Here is a 14,452-nt window from a genome sequence, read left to right on the forward strand (position 1 = left end):
GTGTGTGTGTGTGGTGTGTACCGGTTTGGCTGCTGTGTGTGTGTGTGGTGTGTACCGGTTTGGCTGTGTGTGTGTGTGGTGTACCGGTTTGGCTGTGTGTGTACAGTTTGGCTGTGTGTGTACCGGTTTAGCTGTGTGTGTGGTGTGTACCGGTTTGGCTGTGTGTGTGGTGTGTACCCGGTTTGGCTGTGTGTGTGTGTGTGTGGTGTGTACCGGTTTGGCTGTGTGTGTGTGTGTGTGTGTGGTGTGTACCGCCTGGGCTGTGTGTGTGTGTGTGTGGTGTGTACCGGTTTGGCTGTGTGTGTGTGTGTGTGGTGTGTACCGGTTTGGCTGTGTGTGTGTGCGGTGTGTACCGGTTTGGCTGTGTGTGTGTGTGTGTGGGGTGTGTACCGGTTTGGCTGTGTGTGTGTGTGTGTGGGGTGTGTACCGGTTTGGCTGTGTGTGTGTGTGTGGTATGTGCCGGTTTGGCTGTGTGTGTGTGTGTGTGTGGTGTGTGCGGTTTGGCTGTGTGTGTGTGTGTGTGTGGTGTGTACCGGTTTGGCTGTGTGTGTGTGTGGTGTGTACCGGTTTGGCTGTGTGTGTGGTGTGTGCCGGTTTGACTGTTTGGCTGTGTGTGTGGTGTGTACCGGTTTGGCTGTGTGTGTGGTGTGTACGGTTTGGCTGGTTTGGCTGTGTGTGTGGTGTGTACCAGTTTGGCTGTGTGTGGTGTGTACCGGTTTGGCTGTGTGTGTGGTGTGTACCGGTTTGGCTGTGTGTGTGGTGTGTACCGGTTTGGCTGTGTGTGGGTGTGTGCCGGTTTGGCTGTGTGTGTGTGGTGTGTGCGGTTTGGCTGTGTGTGTGGTGTGTACCGGTTTGCTGTGTGTGTGTGTGTGTGGGCAGTGAGCACCGGTTTGGCTGTGTGTGTGTGTGTGGGCGAGTGAGCATATGTGTTGCCGGTTCATACCGGTGTAGCTAGTGCTCGCCGTCCGCTGCACTCTGACCTCAGCAATGGCGGTGATGATGCTGTTGTTGCCATGGCGTTTAGACACCAAATCGATGATCCTCTGTTATCTCTTTATGGGGGATCTGTCCATCAACTGGTCCACTGTGTACTGGAGAAGGCGGGGGAGAGGCGAGGAGAGAGGCGAGGAGGAGAGCGGGGAGAGGCGGGAGAGGCGGGGAGAGGTGAGTGAGAGAGAGGGAGAGCGGGAGCGGGGCGGGGAGAGACGGCGGAGAGAGAGGGCGGAGAGAGGGCGGAGAGAGCGGGGAGGAGACGAGGCGAGAGAGCGGCGAGGAGGAGCGAACGGGCAGAGAGAGGGAGACAGAGAGAGGAGAGAGAGACGGGGCGGGAGAGAGGGACAAGACGGAGAGAGAGTGGAGAGAGAGAGAGTGAGGGAAGGAGAGAGAGAGGAGAGAGAAGGCGGAGAAAGAGGAGAGCGGCGAGAGAAGGCCGAGGAGAGAGAGGGGGAGAGAGAGGACAGAGAGAGACAGAGAGCGAGAGAGACAAGAGAGGCGAGGAGCGAGGAGAGAGAGAGAGCGGAGAGAGAGATTGAGAGAGAAGCGGAGAGAGAGAGGAGAGAGTGAAACGGAGCGGAGAGAAAGCGGAGAGAAGGAAGCGGGAGAGAGAGACGGGAGAGAGCGGAGAGAGAGGGAGAGCGGGGCGAGGAGAGGAAGCGGAGCGAGAGAGAGCGGAGAGAGGAGACAGAGAGAGCGAGAGGAGAGAGACAGAGAGACGAGAGACGAGAGAGAGCGAGAGAGAGCAGAGCAGCGAGCGAGAGAGAGAGGCAGAGAGAGAGAGGAGGGCGGGTGGAGAGAGAGAGAGAGGAGAGGCGAGGCGAGGCGAGAGAGAGAGAGAAGCGAGGTGAGGGGAGCGGGAGAGGCGGAGAGAGAGGCAGAGAGAGAGAGAGCAGAGACAGAACGAGAGAGAGAGAGCAGAGAGACAGAGCGGAGAGAGAGCAGAGAGAAGACGGGGAGAGAAGAGAGCAGAGAAGAGCGGAGAGAGGGCGGACAGAGAGAGAGAGAGGAGAGAGAGAGAGAGAGGAGGAGAGAGCGGAGAGAGAGGCGGAGAGACAGAGACAAAGAGACGGAGAGAGAGAGAGACAGAGAGAGAAGAGACAAAGAGACAGAGAAGAGAGACAGAGAGACAGAAAGTGAGTGAGGGGAGAGAGAGAGAGAGAGAGAGAGAGAGAGAAAGACAAGAGACAGAGAGAAGGCACAGAGAGAGAGTGAGAGAGAGAGAGAGAAAGACAAAGAGACAGAGAGAGACAGAAGTGTAAGTGTTGTGTATCCTATCTCCTTTATACAGTAGGTGATCTGTCTGCCCGCTGTTCTGGAAGAAGAATCAAATATGTAACAAAATGTGTCAACAGCTATCAAGCCTCGTTAGTCCTTCTCATGGCGGAGTCAATGTGATGACAATTGCAGGATGGCTACATGTGACTAGGTTTATCCCAACCCCTGAAAAACCGACCACAGTTGTTGGGAGAGATGGAGCTGAAAAACACAAGAGGGTTAGGTATTGTATGTTGAAATCGTCTTGATACATATGCCTGCGTCAGATTACTAGAGTAGTTTTGATGCTTTTTTCTGTCCTTGGCTGCAGTCTAACAGAGCAATTTCTGAAACAAAATTCCTTGGTTTCTCAGAAATCCAGGTTGAAGGAATTCTGGAATCATAACGACATTTTTCAACCAGGAATTCTGGGGAGGGACAATAGAACTTGGGAAAGTTGGCAGCATTTGTACCCCGAGTTGGAGAAGTCTTGCTACACAACATCTTCATCAGAAATAGAACTAGTTTAGTGTTATAGTTGTTTATCTTTTCAGCTTTGAACACAATACTCCACGACACCATGTAGCTCAATATAGCTGAACAGAGCTCGATAGAGTTGAACAGAGCTCCACAGAGCTGAACAGAGCTCCACAGAGCTGAACAGAGCTCACATAGCTGAACAAGGCTCCACAGAGCTGAACAGAGCTCCACAGGAACAGAGCTCCACAGAGCTGGACAGAGCTCCACAGAGCTGAACAGAGCTCACAGCTGAACAGAGCTCCACACAGCTGAACAGAGCTCCACAGAGCTGAACAGAGCTCACAGAGCTGACAGAGCTGGACAGAGCTCCACAGAGCTGAACAGAGCTCCACAGAGCTGGACAGAGCTCCACAGAGCTCCACAGAGCTGAACAGAGCTGGACAGAGCTGGACAGAGCTCCACAGAGCTGAACAGAGCTCCACAGAGCTGGACAGAGCTCCACAGAGCTGAACAGAGCTGGGCAGAGCTGAACAGAGCTCCACAGAGCTGAACAGAGCTGAACAGAGCTGGACAGAGCTCCACAGAGCTGAACAGAGCTCCACAGAGCTGCACAGAGCTCCACATAGCTGAACAGAGCTCCACATAGCTGAACAGAGCTCACAGAGCTGGACAGAGCTCTACAGAGCTGGACAGAGCTCCACAGAGCTGGACAGAGCTCACATAGCTGAACAGAGCTCCACATTACTCCACAGAGCTGGACAGAGCCCACAGAGCTGCACAGAGCTCCACATAGCTGAACAGAGCTCCACATAGCTGAACAGAGCTCCACAGAGCTGGACAGAGCTCTACAGAGCTGGACAGAGCTCCACAGAGCTGGACAGAGCTCCACAGGCTCCACAGCTGAACAGGCTCCACAGAGCTCCACAGAGCTGGGACAGAGCTACAGAGCTCACATTACTCACAGAGCTTAACAGAGCTCCACATGGCTGAACAGAGCTCCACAGAGCTGGACAGAGCTCTACAGAGCTGGACAGAGCTCCACAGAGCTGGACAGAGCTCCACAGAGCTGGACAGAGCTCCACAGAGCTGGACAGAGCTCTACAGAGCTGGACAGAGCTCCACAGAGCTGGACAGAGCTCACAGAGCTGGACAGAGATCCACAGAGCTGGACAGAGATCCACAGAGATGGACAGAGATCACAGAGATGGACAGAGATCCACAGAGCTCCACATGACTGCCCTAGATCAGCACAAAAACATCCTGTGAAGTTCTGCACTAGCTTTGAATAACGCAATATGCAACTTTTCAGGGAAGTCAGGAACCAATATACTCAGTCAGTTAGGAAAGCTAAGGCAAGCTTTTTCAAACAGAGATTTTCATCCTGCAGCACTAATTCCAAAAAGTTCTGGGACACTGTAAAGTCCATGGAGAATAAGAGCACCTCCTCCCAGCTGCCCACAGCTCTGAGGCTCGGAACACTGTTACCAGCGATAAATCTACGATCATCGGGAATTTCAATAAACAATTTCTCTACGGCTGGAAACACTTTCCACCTGGCCAACAGCTCTGGACCCCCACAGCAACTGGCCCTATCCCCTTCTCCATCACCAAAATATAGATAGCTAATGTCCTGAAAGAGCTGCAGAATCTGGATCCCTATAAATCAGCTGGCTAGACAATCTGGACCTCTCTTCCCTAAAATTATCCGCCATTGTTGCAACCCCTATTACTAGTCTGTTAAACCTCTCTTACGTACGTCTGAGATTCCTAAAGATTGAAAGCTGCCACACGGTCATCCCCCTCTTCAAAGGGAAAGACAACCTATACCCATACTGCTACAGACCTATATCTATCCTACCTTGCCTTTCCAAGGTCTTCGAAAGCCAAGTTAACAAACAGATCACCGACCATTTTGAATCCCACCGTACCTTCTCTGCTATGCAATCTGGTTTCAGAGCTGGTCATGGTGCACCAGCCACGCTCAAGGTCCTAAACAATATCATAACCGCCATCGATAAGAGACATTACTGTGCAGCTGTATTCATCGACCTGGCCAAGGCTTTCGACTGTCAATCACCAACTACTTCTCTGATAGAGTTCAGTGTGTCAGATCGGAGGGCCTGTTGTCCAGACCTCTGGCAGTCTCTATGGGAGTGCCACAGGGTTCAATTCTCGGACCGACTCTCTTCTCTGTATACATCAATGATGTTGCTCTTGCTGCTGGTGATTCTCTGATCCACCTCTACGCAGACGACACCATTCTGTATACATCTGGCCCTTCTTTGGACACTGTGTTAACAAACCTCCAGACAAGCTTCAATACCATACAACACTCCTTCCGTGGCCTTCAACTGCTCTTAAACGTTAGTAAAACTAAATGCTGTCGTTTGTGTCACACTGCTGTGCTTTATCTTGGCCAGGTCGCAATTGTAAATGAGAACTTGTTCTCAACTGGCCATCTGGTTAAATAAAGGTGATCTGCTCTACCTGATTAAATAAAGGTGATCTGGTCTACCTGGTTAAATAAAGGTGATCTGATCTACCTGGTTAAATAAAGTTGATCTGGTCTACCTGGTTAAATAAGAGTGATCTGGTCTACCTGTGGTTAATAAAGGTGATCTGGTCTACCTGGTTAAATAAGGTGATCTTGCCTACCTGGTTAAAATAAGGTGATCTGGTCTGCCTGGTTAAATGAGTGATCTGGTCTACCTGGTTAAATAAAGGTGATCTGGTCTACCTGGTTAAATAAAGGTGATCTGGTCTACCTGGTTAAATAAAGGTGATCTGGTCTACCTGGTTAAATAAAGGTGATCTTGCCTACCTGGTTAAATAAAGGTGATCTGGTCTACCTGGTTAAATAAAGGTGATCTGGTCTACCTGGTTAAATAAAGGTGATCTGGTCTACCTGGTTAAATAAAGGTGATCTGGTGTCTACCTGGTTAAATAAAGGTGATCTGCTCTACCTGGTTAAATAAAGGTGATCTGGTCCACCTGGTTAAATAAAGGTGATCTGGTGTCTACCTGTTTAAATAAAGGTGATCTGGCCTACCTGGTTAAATAAAGGTGATCTGGTCCACCTGGTTAAATAAAGGTGAAATAAAAATAAACAACAGAGCACCACTCCTTACCAAAAGTAAGTTCACCAAAACAGCCAGTGTATCTAATGTGTAACTATTACACTATTATACATACATATATATACACACTAGTACACTATTATACATACATATATATACACTATTATACATATATATACACTATTATACATACACATATATACACTATTATACATATATATACACTATTATACATATATATACACTATTATACATACATACATATACACTATTATACATACATATACACTATTATACATACATATATATACACTATTATACATACATATATACACTATTACACTATTATACATATATATACACTATTACACTATTATACATACATATATACACTATTACACTATTATACATATATATACACTATTATACATACATATATATATACACTTTTATACATATATATACACTATTATACATATATATACACTATTATACATACATATATATACACTATTATACAAATATATATATATATATATATATATATACACTATTATACATATATATACACTATTATACATACATATATATACACTATTATACATATATATACACTATTATACATACATATATATACACTATTATACAAATATATATATATATATACACTATTATACATATATATACACTATTATACATACATATATATACACTATTATACATATATATACACTATTATACATACATATATATACACTATTATACATATATATACACTATTATACATACATATATATACACTATTATACAAATATATACACTATTATACATATATATACACTATTATACATACATATATATACACTATTATACATATATATACACTATTATACAAATATATACACTATTATACATATATATACACTATTATACATACATATATATATATACACTATTATACAAATATATACACTATTATACATAAATATATATATACACTATTATACATATATATACACTATTATACATACATATATATACACTATTATACAAATATATACACTATTATACATACATATATATACACTATTATACATACATATATATACACTATTATACATACATATATATACACTATTATACATATATATACACTATTATACAAATATATACACTATTATACATATATATACACTATTATACATACATATATATATATACACTATTATACAAATATATACACTATTATACATAAATATATATATACACTATTATACATATATATACACTATTATACATACATATATATACACTATTATACATATATATACACTATTATACATACATATATATACACTATTATACATATATATACACTATTATACATACATATATATACACTATTATACAAATATATATATATATATACACTATTATACATATATATACACTATTATACATACATATATATACACTATTATACATATATATACATATTATACATACATATATATACACTATTATACATATATATACACTATTATACATACATATATATACACTATATATACAAATATATACACTATTATACATATATATATACTATATATATATACATATATATACACATATTATACATATATATACACTATTATACAAATATATACACTATTATACATATATATACACTATTATACATACATATATATATATACACTATTATACAAATATATACACTATTATACATAAATATATATATACACTATTATACATATATATACACTATTATACATACATATATATACACTATTATACAATATATATACACTATATATACATACATATATATACACTATTATACATACATATATATACACTATTACGCATGTGACACATGAAAAACACACCGCCTTGCCCATGAGAGAGTATACAGAGAGTATAGACTGGGTTTTAGTCAGGAGCTCAGTACTGTAGATGCATTGAGGATAAGGGAGGGTTAAGCCAGCTTTGCATACATTATTTTACATTTTCCTTACAGTCCACTTGAACCCAAACTCCTGACGAACGTACACCCACGTGACAGGACGTGACTTACGATGCTGAGATGGATCTGGTTGCTGGCGGAGGTTGAAGGGTCACAGGTTATGGAAACAGAATACTCAGAGGACACATTCTTGACCACGTACAGTTGTCTCAGCTGCTTACACACTGCCTCAATACTCAGACCCTAGAGAGTGAGAGACAGAGAGGGTTAGAGAAACAGAGAGAGAGAGAGGGAGAGAGGGACAGAGAGAGAGAGAGGGGGTTAGAGAGAGGGACAGAGAGGGTTAGAGAGAGAGGGGGACAGAGAGGGTTAGAGAGAGAGAGAGAGGGACAGAGGGTTAGAGAGAGAGGGGGACAGAGAGGGTTAGAGAGAGAGAGAGGGACAGAGAGGGTTAGAGAGAGAGAGAGAGGGACAGAGAGGGTTAGAGAGAGAGAGGGTTATAGAAACAGAGAGAGAGAGAGAGGGACAGAGAGGGTTAGAGAGAGAGAGGGACAGAGAGGGTTAGAGAGAGAGAGGGGCAGAGAGGGACAGAGAGGGTTAGAGAGAGAGAGGGTTAGAGAGAGAGAGGGTTAGAGAGAGAGAGGGTTAGAGAGAGAGAGAGGGACAGAGAGACAGAGAGGGAGAGAGAGACAGAGAGAGAGAGAGGGAGAGAGAGACAGAGAGAGAGAGGGAGAGAGAGAGAGAGGGGACGGAGAGAGAGAGAGAGAGGGAGACGGTTAGAGAGAGAGAGAGGGAAAGAGAGAGAGAGACAGAGAGGGTTATAGAAACAGAGAGAGAGAGGGAAACAAAAGAGATGGTTAGAGAGAGAGAGGGTTAGAGAGAGAGAGAGAGAGAGGGAAACAAAGAGACGGTTAGAGAGTGAGAGAGAGAGAGAGAGAGGGTTAGAGAGAGAGGGTTAGAGAGAGAGAGGGTTAGAGAGAGAGAGAGGGTTATAGAAACAGAGAGGGAGGGAGACGGAGTGAGACTAACATCAGCACTCTGCCAAAACATCAGAACTCATATACTTGAATCAGTTATAGAACCCATTGCCCTTTATGTTTGTGACGTCCAGGAGAGAGGGGGACCAGAGAATGAGGAGAGAGGGGGACCAGAGAATGAGAAGAGAGGGGGACCAGATAATGAGGAGAGAGGGGGACCAGAGAATGAGGAGAGAGGGGGACCAGAGGATGAGGAGAGAGGGGGACCAGAGAATGAGAAGAGAGGGGGACCAGAGAATGAGGAGAGAGGGGGACCAGAGAATGAGGAGAGAGGGGGACCAGAGGATGAGGGAGAGGGGGACCAGAGGATGAGGAGAGAGGGGGGACCAGAGAATGAGGAGAGAGGGGGACCAGAGAATGAGGAGAGAGGGGGACCAGAGAATGAGAGAGAGGGGGACCAGAGGATGAGGAGAGAGGGGACCAGAGAATGAGGAGAGAGGGGACCAGAGAATGAGAAGAGAGGGGGACCAGAGAATGAGGAGAGAGGGGACCAGAGGATGAGGAGAGAGAGGGGACCAGAGGATGAGGAGAGAGGGGGACCAGAGAATGAGGAGAGAGGGGGACCAGAGAATGAGGAGAGAGGGGGACCAGAGGATGAGGAGAGAGGGGGACCAGAGAATGAGGAGAGAGTGGGACCTAACGGCTAAGCTGAGAGCCGAACGGCTGGGCTGAGAGCCGAACGGCTGGGCTGAGAGCCGAACGGCTGGGCTGAGAGCCGAACGGCTGGGCTGAGAGCCGAACGGCTGGGCTGAGAGCCGAACGGCTGGGCTGAGAGTGTCTGAGCTGCTGAGTAGAAGGGTAGTAGGGAAGAAAAGAGGGAAATTAATCTCTCACCCTGGGCATGGTCTCTTTGGTGAACGTAAGTGTTACGTTAGCACAGCTGTTGTCGTGGTAACCGGAGCTGGGGTGGCATTTGTTGGGCGGTGGGGAGGAGGGGTGGCACTCCCCCTGACCCAGACATGGTTGGATGAAACACTGCTCCTCCCTGATTGGTACACAGCTCTGACCAGATAGACACCCGACCCCACCTCCTCTGCTACCGTGGCCTTTAACCCCACCGCTAACTCGGCAGGACCTAAGACCACACCACATCTGAAATCAATCAATTAAAGAATCAATTAATACATCACATCTGTAAAACCAAAATATCTAAATGTGAGATACAGGAAAGACACATTCAAGACACCAGGGTTAAAAATTTATAGTGACTTTCCCAACATTGCCAGGTTTTCCAGGATTCCCAATCCCAGCTCCCTCCCTGATAATTCCCCCCTGAATCCAGGAATCCTCCAACTGGGAACTCTAATGAGGATTTCTGGAAAACCTGGAACTTTTTGGGAAAGGTAGCAGAGTTTTGCAGCCCTCTAAGATACATCTACAGTTGAAGTGGGAAGTTTACATAACACCTGAGGCAAATACATTTAAACTTAGTTTTTCACAATTCCTGACATCCTAATAAAACATCCCTGTTTTAGGTCAGTGAGGATCACCACCTTATTTTAGGGGCTGGCGGAGGACCGAGGGAGAGTTGCCCTGTTTTAGGTCAGTGAGGATCACCACCTTATTTTAGGGGCGGAGGACCGAGGGAGAGACGGGGCTGGCGGAGGACCGAGGGAGAGATGGGGCTAGCGGAGGACCGAGGGAGAGACAGGGCTGGCGGAGGACCGAGGGAGAGACGGGGCTAGCGGAGGACCGAGGGAGAGACGGGGCTGGCGGAGGACCGAGGGAGAGACGGGGCTAGCGGAGGACCGAGGGAGAGACGGGGCTAGCGGAGGACCTAGGGAGAGGCGGGGCTGGCGGAGGACCGAGGGAGAGACGGGGCTAGCGGAGGACCGAGGGAGTGTTGCCCTGTTTTAGGTCAGTGAGGATCACCACCTTATATTAGGGGCGGAGGACCGAGGAGAGACGGAGCTAGTGGAGGACCGAGGAGACAGGGCTGGCGGAGGACCGAGGAGAGACGGGGCTAGCGGAGGACCGAGAGAGACGGGGCTGGCGGAGGACCGAGGGAGAGACGGGGCTAGCAGAGGACCGAGGAGAGACGGGGCTAGCGGAGGACCTAGGGAGAGGCGGGGCTGGCGGAGGACCGAGGGAGAGACGGGGCTAGCGGAGGACCGAGGGAGAGTTGCCCTGTCTTAGGTCAGTGACGATCACCACCTTATTTTAGGGGCGGAGGACCGAGGGAGAGACGGGGCTAGCGGAGGACCGAGGGAGAGACGGGGCTAGCGGAGGACCTAGGGAGAGGCGGGGCTGGCGGAGGACCGAGGAGAGACGGGGCTAGCGGAGGACCGAGGGAGAGTTGCCCTGTCTTAGGTCAGTGACGATCACCACCTTATTTTAGGGGCGGAGGACCGAGGAGAGACGGGGCTAGCGGAGGACCGAGGAGAGACGGGGCTAGCGGAGGACCGAGGAGAGACGGGGCTAGCGGAGGACCGAGGAGAGACGGGGCTAGCGGAGGACCGAGGGAGAGACGGGTCTAGCGGAGGACCGAGGGAGAGACGGGGCTGGCGGAGGACCGAGGAGAGTTGCCCTGTCTTAGGTCAGTGAGGATCACCACCTTATTTTAGGGGCTGGCGGAGGACTGAGGGAGAGACGGGGCTGGCGGAGGACTGAGGGAGAGTTGCCCTGTCTTAGGTCAGTGAGGATCACCACCTTATTTTAGGGGCTGGCGGAGGACCGAGGGAGAGACGGGGCTGGCGGAGGACTGAGGGAGAGTTGCCCTGTCTTAGGTCAGTGAGGATCACCACCTTATTTTAGGGGCGGAGGACCGAGGGAGAGACGGGACTGGCGGAGGACCGAGGGAGAGACGGGGCTAGCGGAGGACCGAGGAGAGACGGGGCTAGCGGAGGACCGAGGAGGAGTTGCCCTGTCTTAGGTCAGTGAGGATCACCACCTTATTTTAGGGGCTGGCGGAGGACCGAGGGAGAGTTGCCCTGTTTTAGGTCAGTGAGGATCACCACCTTATTTTAGGGGCGGAGGACCGAGGGAGAGACGGAGCTAGCGGAGGACCGAGGGAGAGACGGGGCTGGCGGAGGACCGAGGGAGAGACGGGGCTAGCGGAGGACCGAGGGAGAGACGGGGCTGGCGGAGGACCGAGGGAGAGACGGGGCTAGCGGAGGACCGAGGGAGAGTTGCCCTGTCTTAGGTCAGTGAGGATCACCACCTTATTTTAGGGGCTGGCGGAGGACCGAGGGAGAGACGGGGCTCGGGGAGGACCGAGGGAGAGACGGGGCTGGCGGAGGACCGAGGGAGAGACGGGGCTAGCAGGGGACCGAGGGAGAGACGGGGCTAGCGGAGGACCGAGGGAGAGTTGCCCTGTTTTAGGTCAGTGAGGATCACCACCTTATTTTAGGGGCAGAGGACCGAGGGAGAGATGGGGCTGGCGGAGGACCGAGGGAGAGATGGGGCTAGCGGAGGACCGAGGGAGAGTTGCCCTGTCTTAGGTCAGTGAGGATCACCACCTTATTTTAGGGGCGGAGGACCGAGGAGAGAGCGGGGCTGGCGGAGGACCGAGGAGAGACGGGGCTCGCGGAGGACCGAGGGAGAGACGGGGCTAGCGGAGGACCGAGGGAGAGACGGGGCTGGCGGAGGACCGAGGAGAGACGGGGCTAGTGGAGGACTGAGGAGAGTTGCCCTGTCTTAGGTCAGTGAGGATCACCACCTTATTTTAGGGGCGGAGGACCGAGGGAGAGACGGGGCTAGCGGAGGACCGAGGGAGAGACGGGGCTGGCGGAGGACCGAGGGAGAGACGGGGCTAGTGGAGGACTGAGGGAGAGTTGCCCTGTCTTAGGTCAGTGAGGATCACCACCTTATTTTAGGGGCTGGCGGAGGACCGAGGAGAGTTGCCCTGTTTTAGGTCAGTGAGGATCACCACCTTATTTTAGGGGCGGAGGACCGAGGGAGAGACGGGGCTAGCAGAGGACCGAGGAGAGGCGGGGCTGAGCGGAGGACCGAGGGAGAGACGGGGCTAGCGGAGGACCGAGGGAGAGACGGGAGCTGAGCGGAGGACCGAGGGAGAGACGGGGCTAGTGGAGGACCGAGGAGGAGTTGCCCTGTCTTAGGTCAGTGAGGATCACCACCTTATTTTAGGGGCTGGCGGAGGACCGAGGGAGAGACGGGGCTCGGGGAGGACCGAGGAGAGACGGGGCTGGCGGAGGACCGAGGAGAGACGGGGCTAGCAGGGGACCGAGGAGAGACGGGGCTAGCGGAGGACCCGAAGGAGAGTTGCCTTGTTTTAGGTCAGTGAGGATCACCACCTTATTTTAGGGGCGGAGGACCGAGGGAGAGACGGGGCTGGCGGAGGACCGAGGGAGGAGTTGCCCTGTTTTAGGTCAGTGAGTATCACCACCTTATTTTAGGGGCGGAGGACCGAGGAGAGACGGGGCTAGCGGAGGACCGAGGAGAGGCGAGGGCTGGCGGAGGACCGAGGGAGAGTTGCCCTGTCTTAGGTCAGTGAGGATCACCACCTTATTTTAGGGGCTGGCGGAGGACCGAGGGAGAGACGGGGCTCGGGGAGGACCGAGGGAGAGACGGGGCTAGCAGGGGACTGAGGGAGAGACGGGGCTAGCGTAGGACCGAGGGATAGACGGGGCTAGCGGAGGACCGAGGGAGGGACGGGGCTAGCGGAGGACCGAGGGAGAGACGGTGCTGGCGGAGGACCGAGGGAGAGAAGGGGCTAGCGGAGGACCGAGGGAGAGTTGCCCTGTTTTAGGTCAGTTAGGATCATCCACCTTATTTTAAGAACGTGAAATGTCAGAAGAATAGTAGAGAGAATGATTTAGTTCAGCTTTTATTTCTTTCATCATATTCCCAGTGGGTCAGAAGTTTACATACACTCAATTAGTATTTGGTAGCATTGCCTTTAAATTGTTTAACTTGGGTCAAACGTTTTGGGTACCCTTCCACAAGTTCCCCACAATAAATTGGGTGAATTTTGTCCCATTCATCCTGACAGAGCTGGTGTAACTGAGTCAGGTTTGTAGGCCTTCTTGCTCACACTCACACATTTTCAGTTCTGACCACACATTTGCTATTGAGGATTGAGGTCAGGGCTTTGTGATCGCCACTCCAATACCTTGACTTTGTTGTCCTTAAGCCATCTTGCCACAACTTTGGAAATATGCTTGGGGTCATTGTCCATTTGGAAGACCCATTTGCGACCAAGCTTTAACTTCCTGACTGATGTCTTGAGATGTTGCTTCAATATATCCACATACAGTGCCTTGCGAAAGTACTTGGCCCCCTTGAACTTTGCGACCTTTTGCCACATTTCAGGCTTCAAACATAAAGATATAAAACTGTATTTTTTGTGAAGAATCAACAACAAGTGGGACACAATCATGAAGTGGAGCGACGATATTTCAAACTTTTTAACAAATCAAAAACAGACAAATTGGGCGTGCAAATTATTCAGCCCCCTTAAGTTAATACTTTGTAGCACCACCTTTTGCTGCGATTACAGCTGTAAGTCAGATGTACAGATGAGCGTGGTACCTTCTGGCGTTTGGAAATTGCTCCCAAGGATGAACCAGACTTGTGGAGGTCTACAGTTTTATTCTGAGGTCTTGGCTGATTTATTTTGATTTCCCCATGATGTCAAGCAAATAGGCACTGAGTTTGAAGGTAGG

The 14,452-nt window shown here is 49.0% G+C and overlaps 1 protein-coding gene across 1 annotated transcript in view; it reads right to left on the reverse strand.

Annotated features, from left to right (window-relative positions):
• Nucleotides 1-1,046: 1,046 nt before the first annotated feature.
• LOC135524867 (protein jagged-1b-like) overlaps nt 1,047-14,452 on the reverse strand; it is a 29,034-nt gene continuing 15,628 nt past the window's right edge. The window contains exons 4-6 of the mRNA XM_064952723.1: nt 9,663-9,920; nt 7,903-8,034; nt 1,047-1,091 (exon numbers count right to left, since the gene is read on the reverse strand). Of these exons, the coding sequence (XP_064808795.1) occupies nt 1,047-1,091; nt 7,903-8,034; nt 9,663-9,920 (435 nt within the window). The remainder of the gene's footprint in view (nt 1,092-7,902; nt 8,035-9,662; nt 9,921-14,452) is intronic.

Source organism: Oncorhynchus masou, chromosome 31, assembly GCF_036934945.1.
Source record: "Oncorhynchus masou masou isolate Uvic2021 chromosome 31, UVic_Omas_1.1, whole genome shotgun sequence".
In the NCBI taxonomy this organism is placed as follows: domain Eukaryota; kingdom Metazoa; phylum Chordata; class Actinopteri; order Salmoniformes; family Salmonidae; genus Oncorhynchus; species Oncorhynchus masou.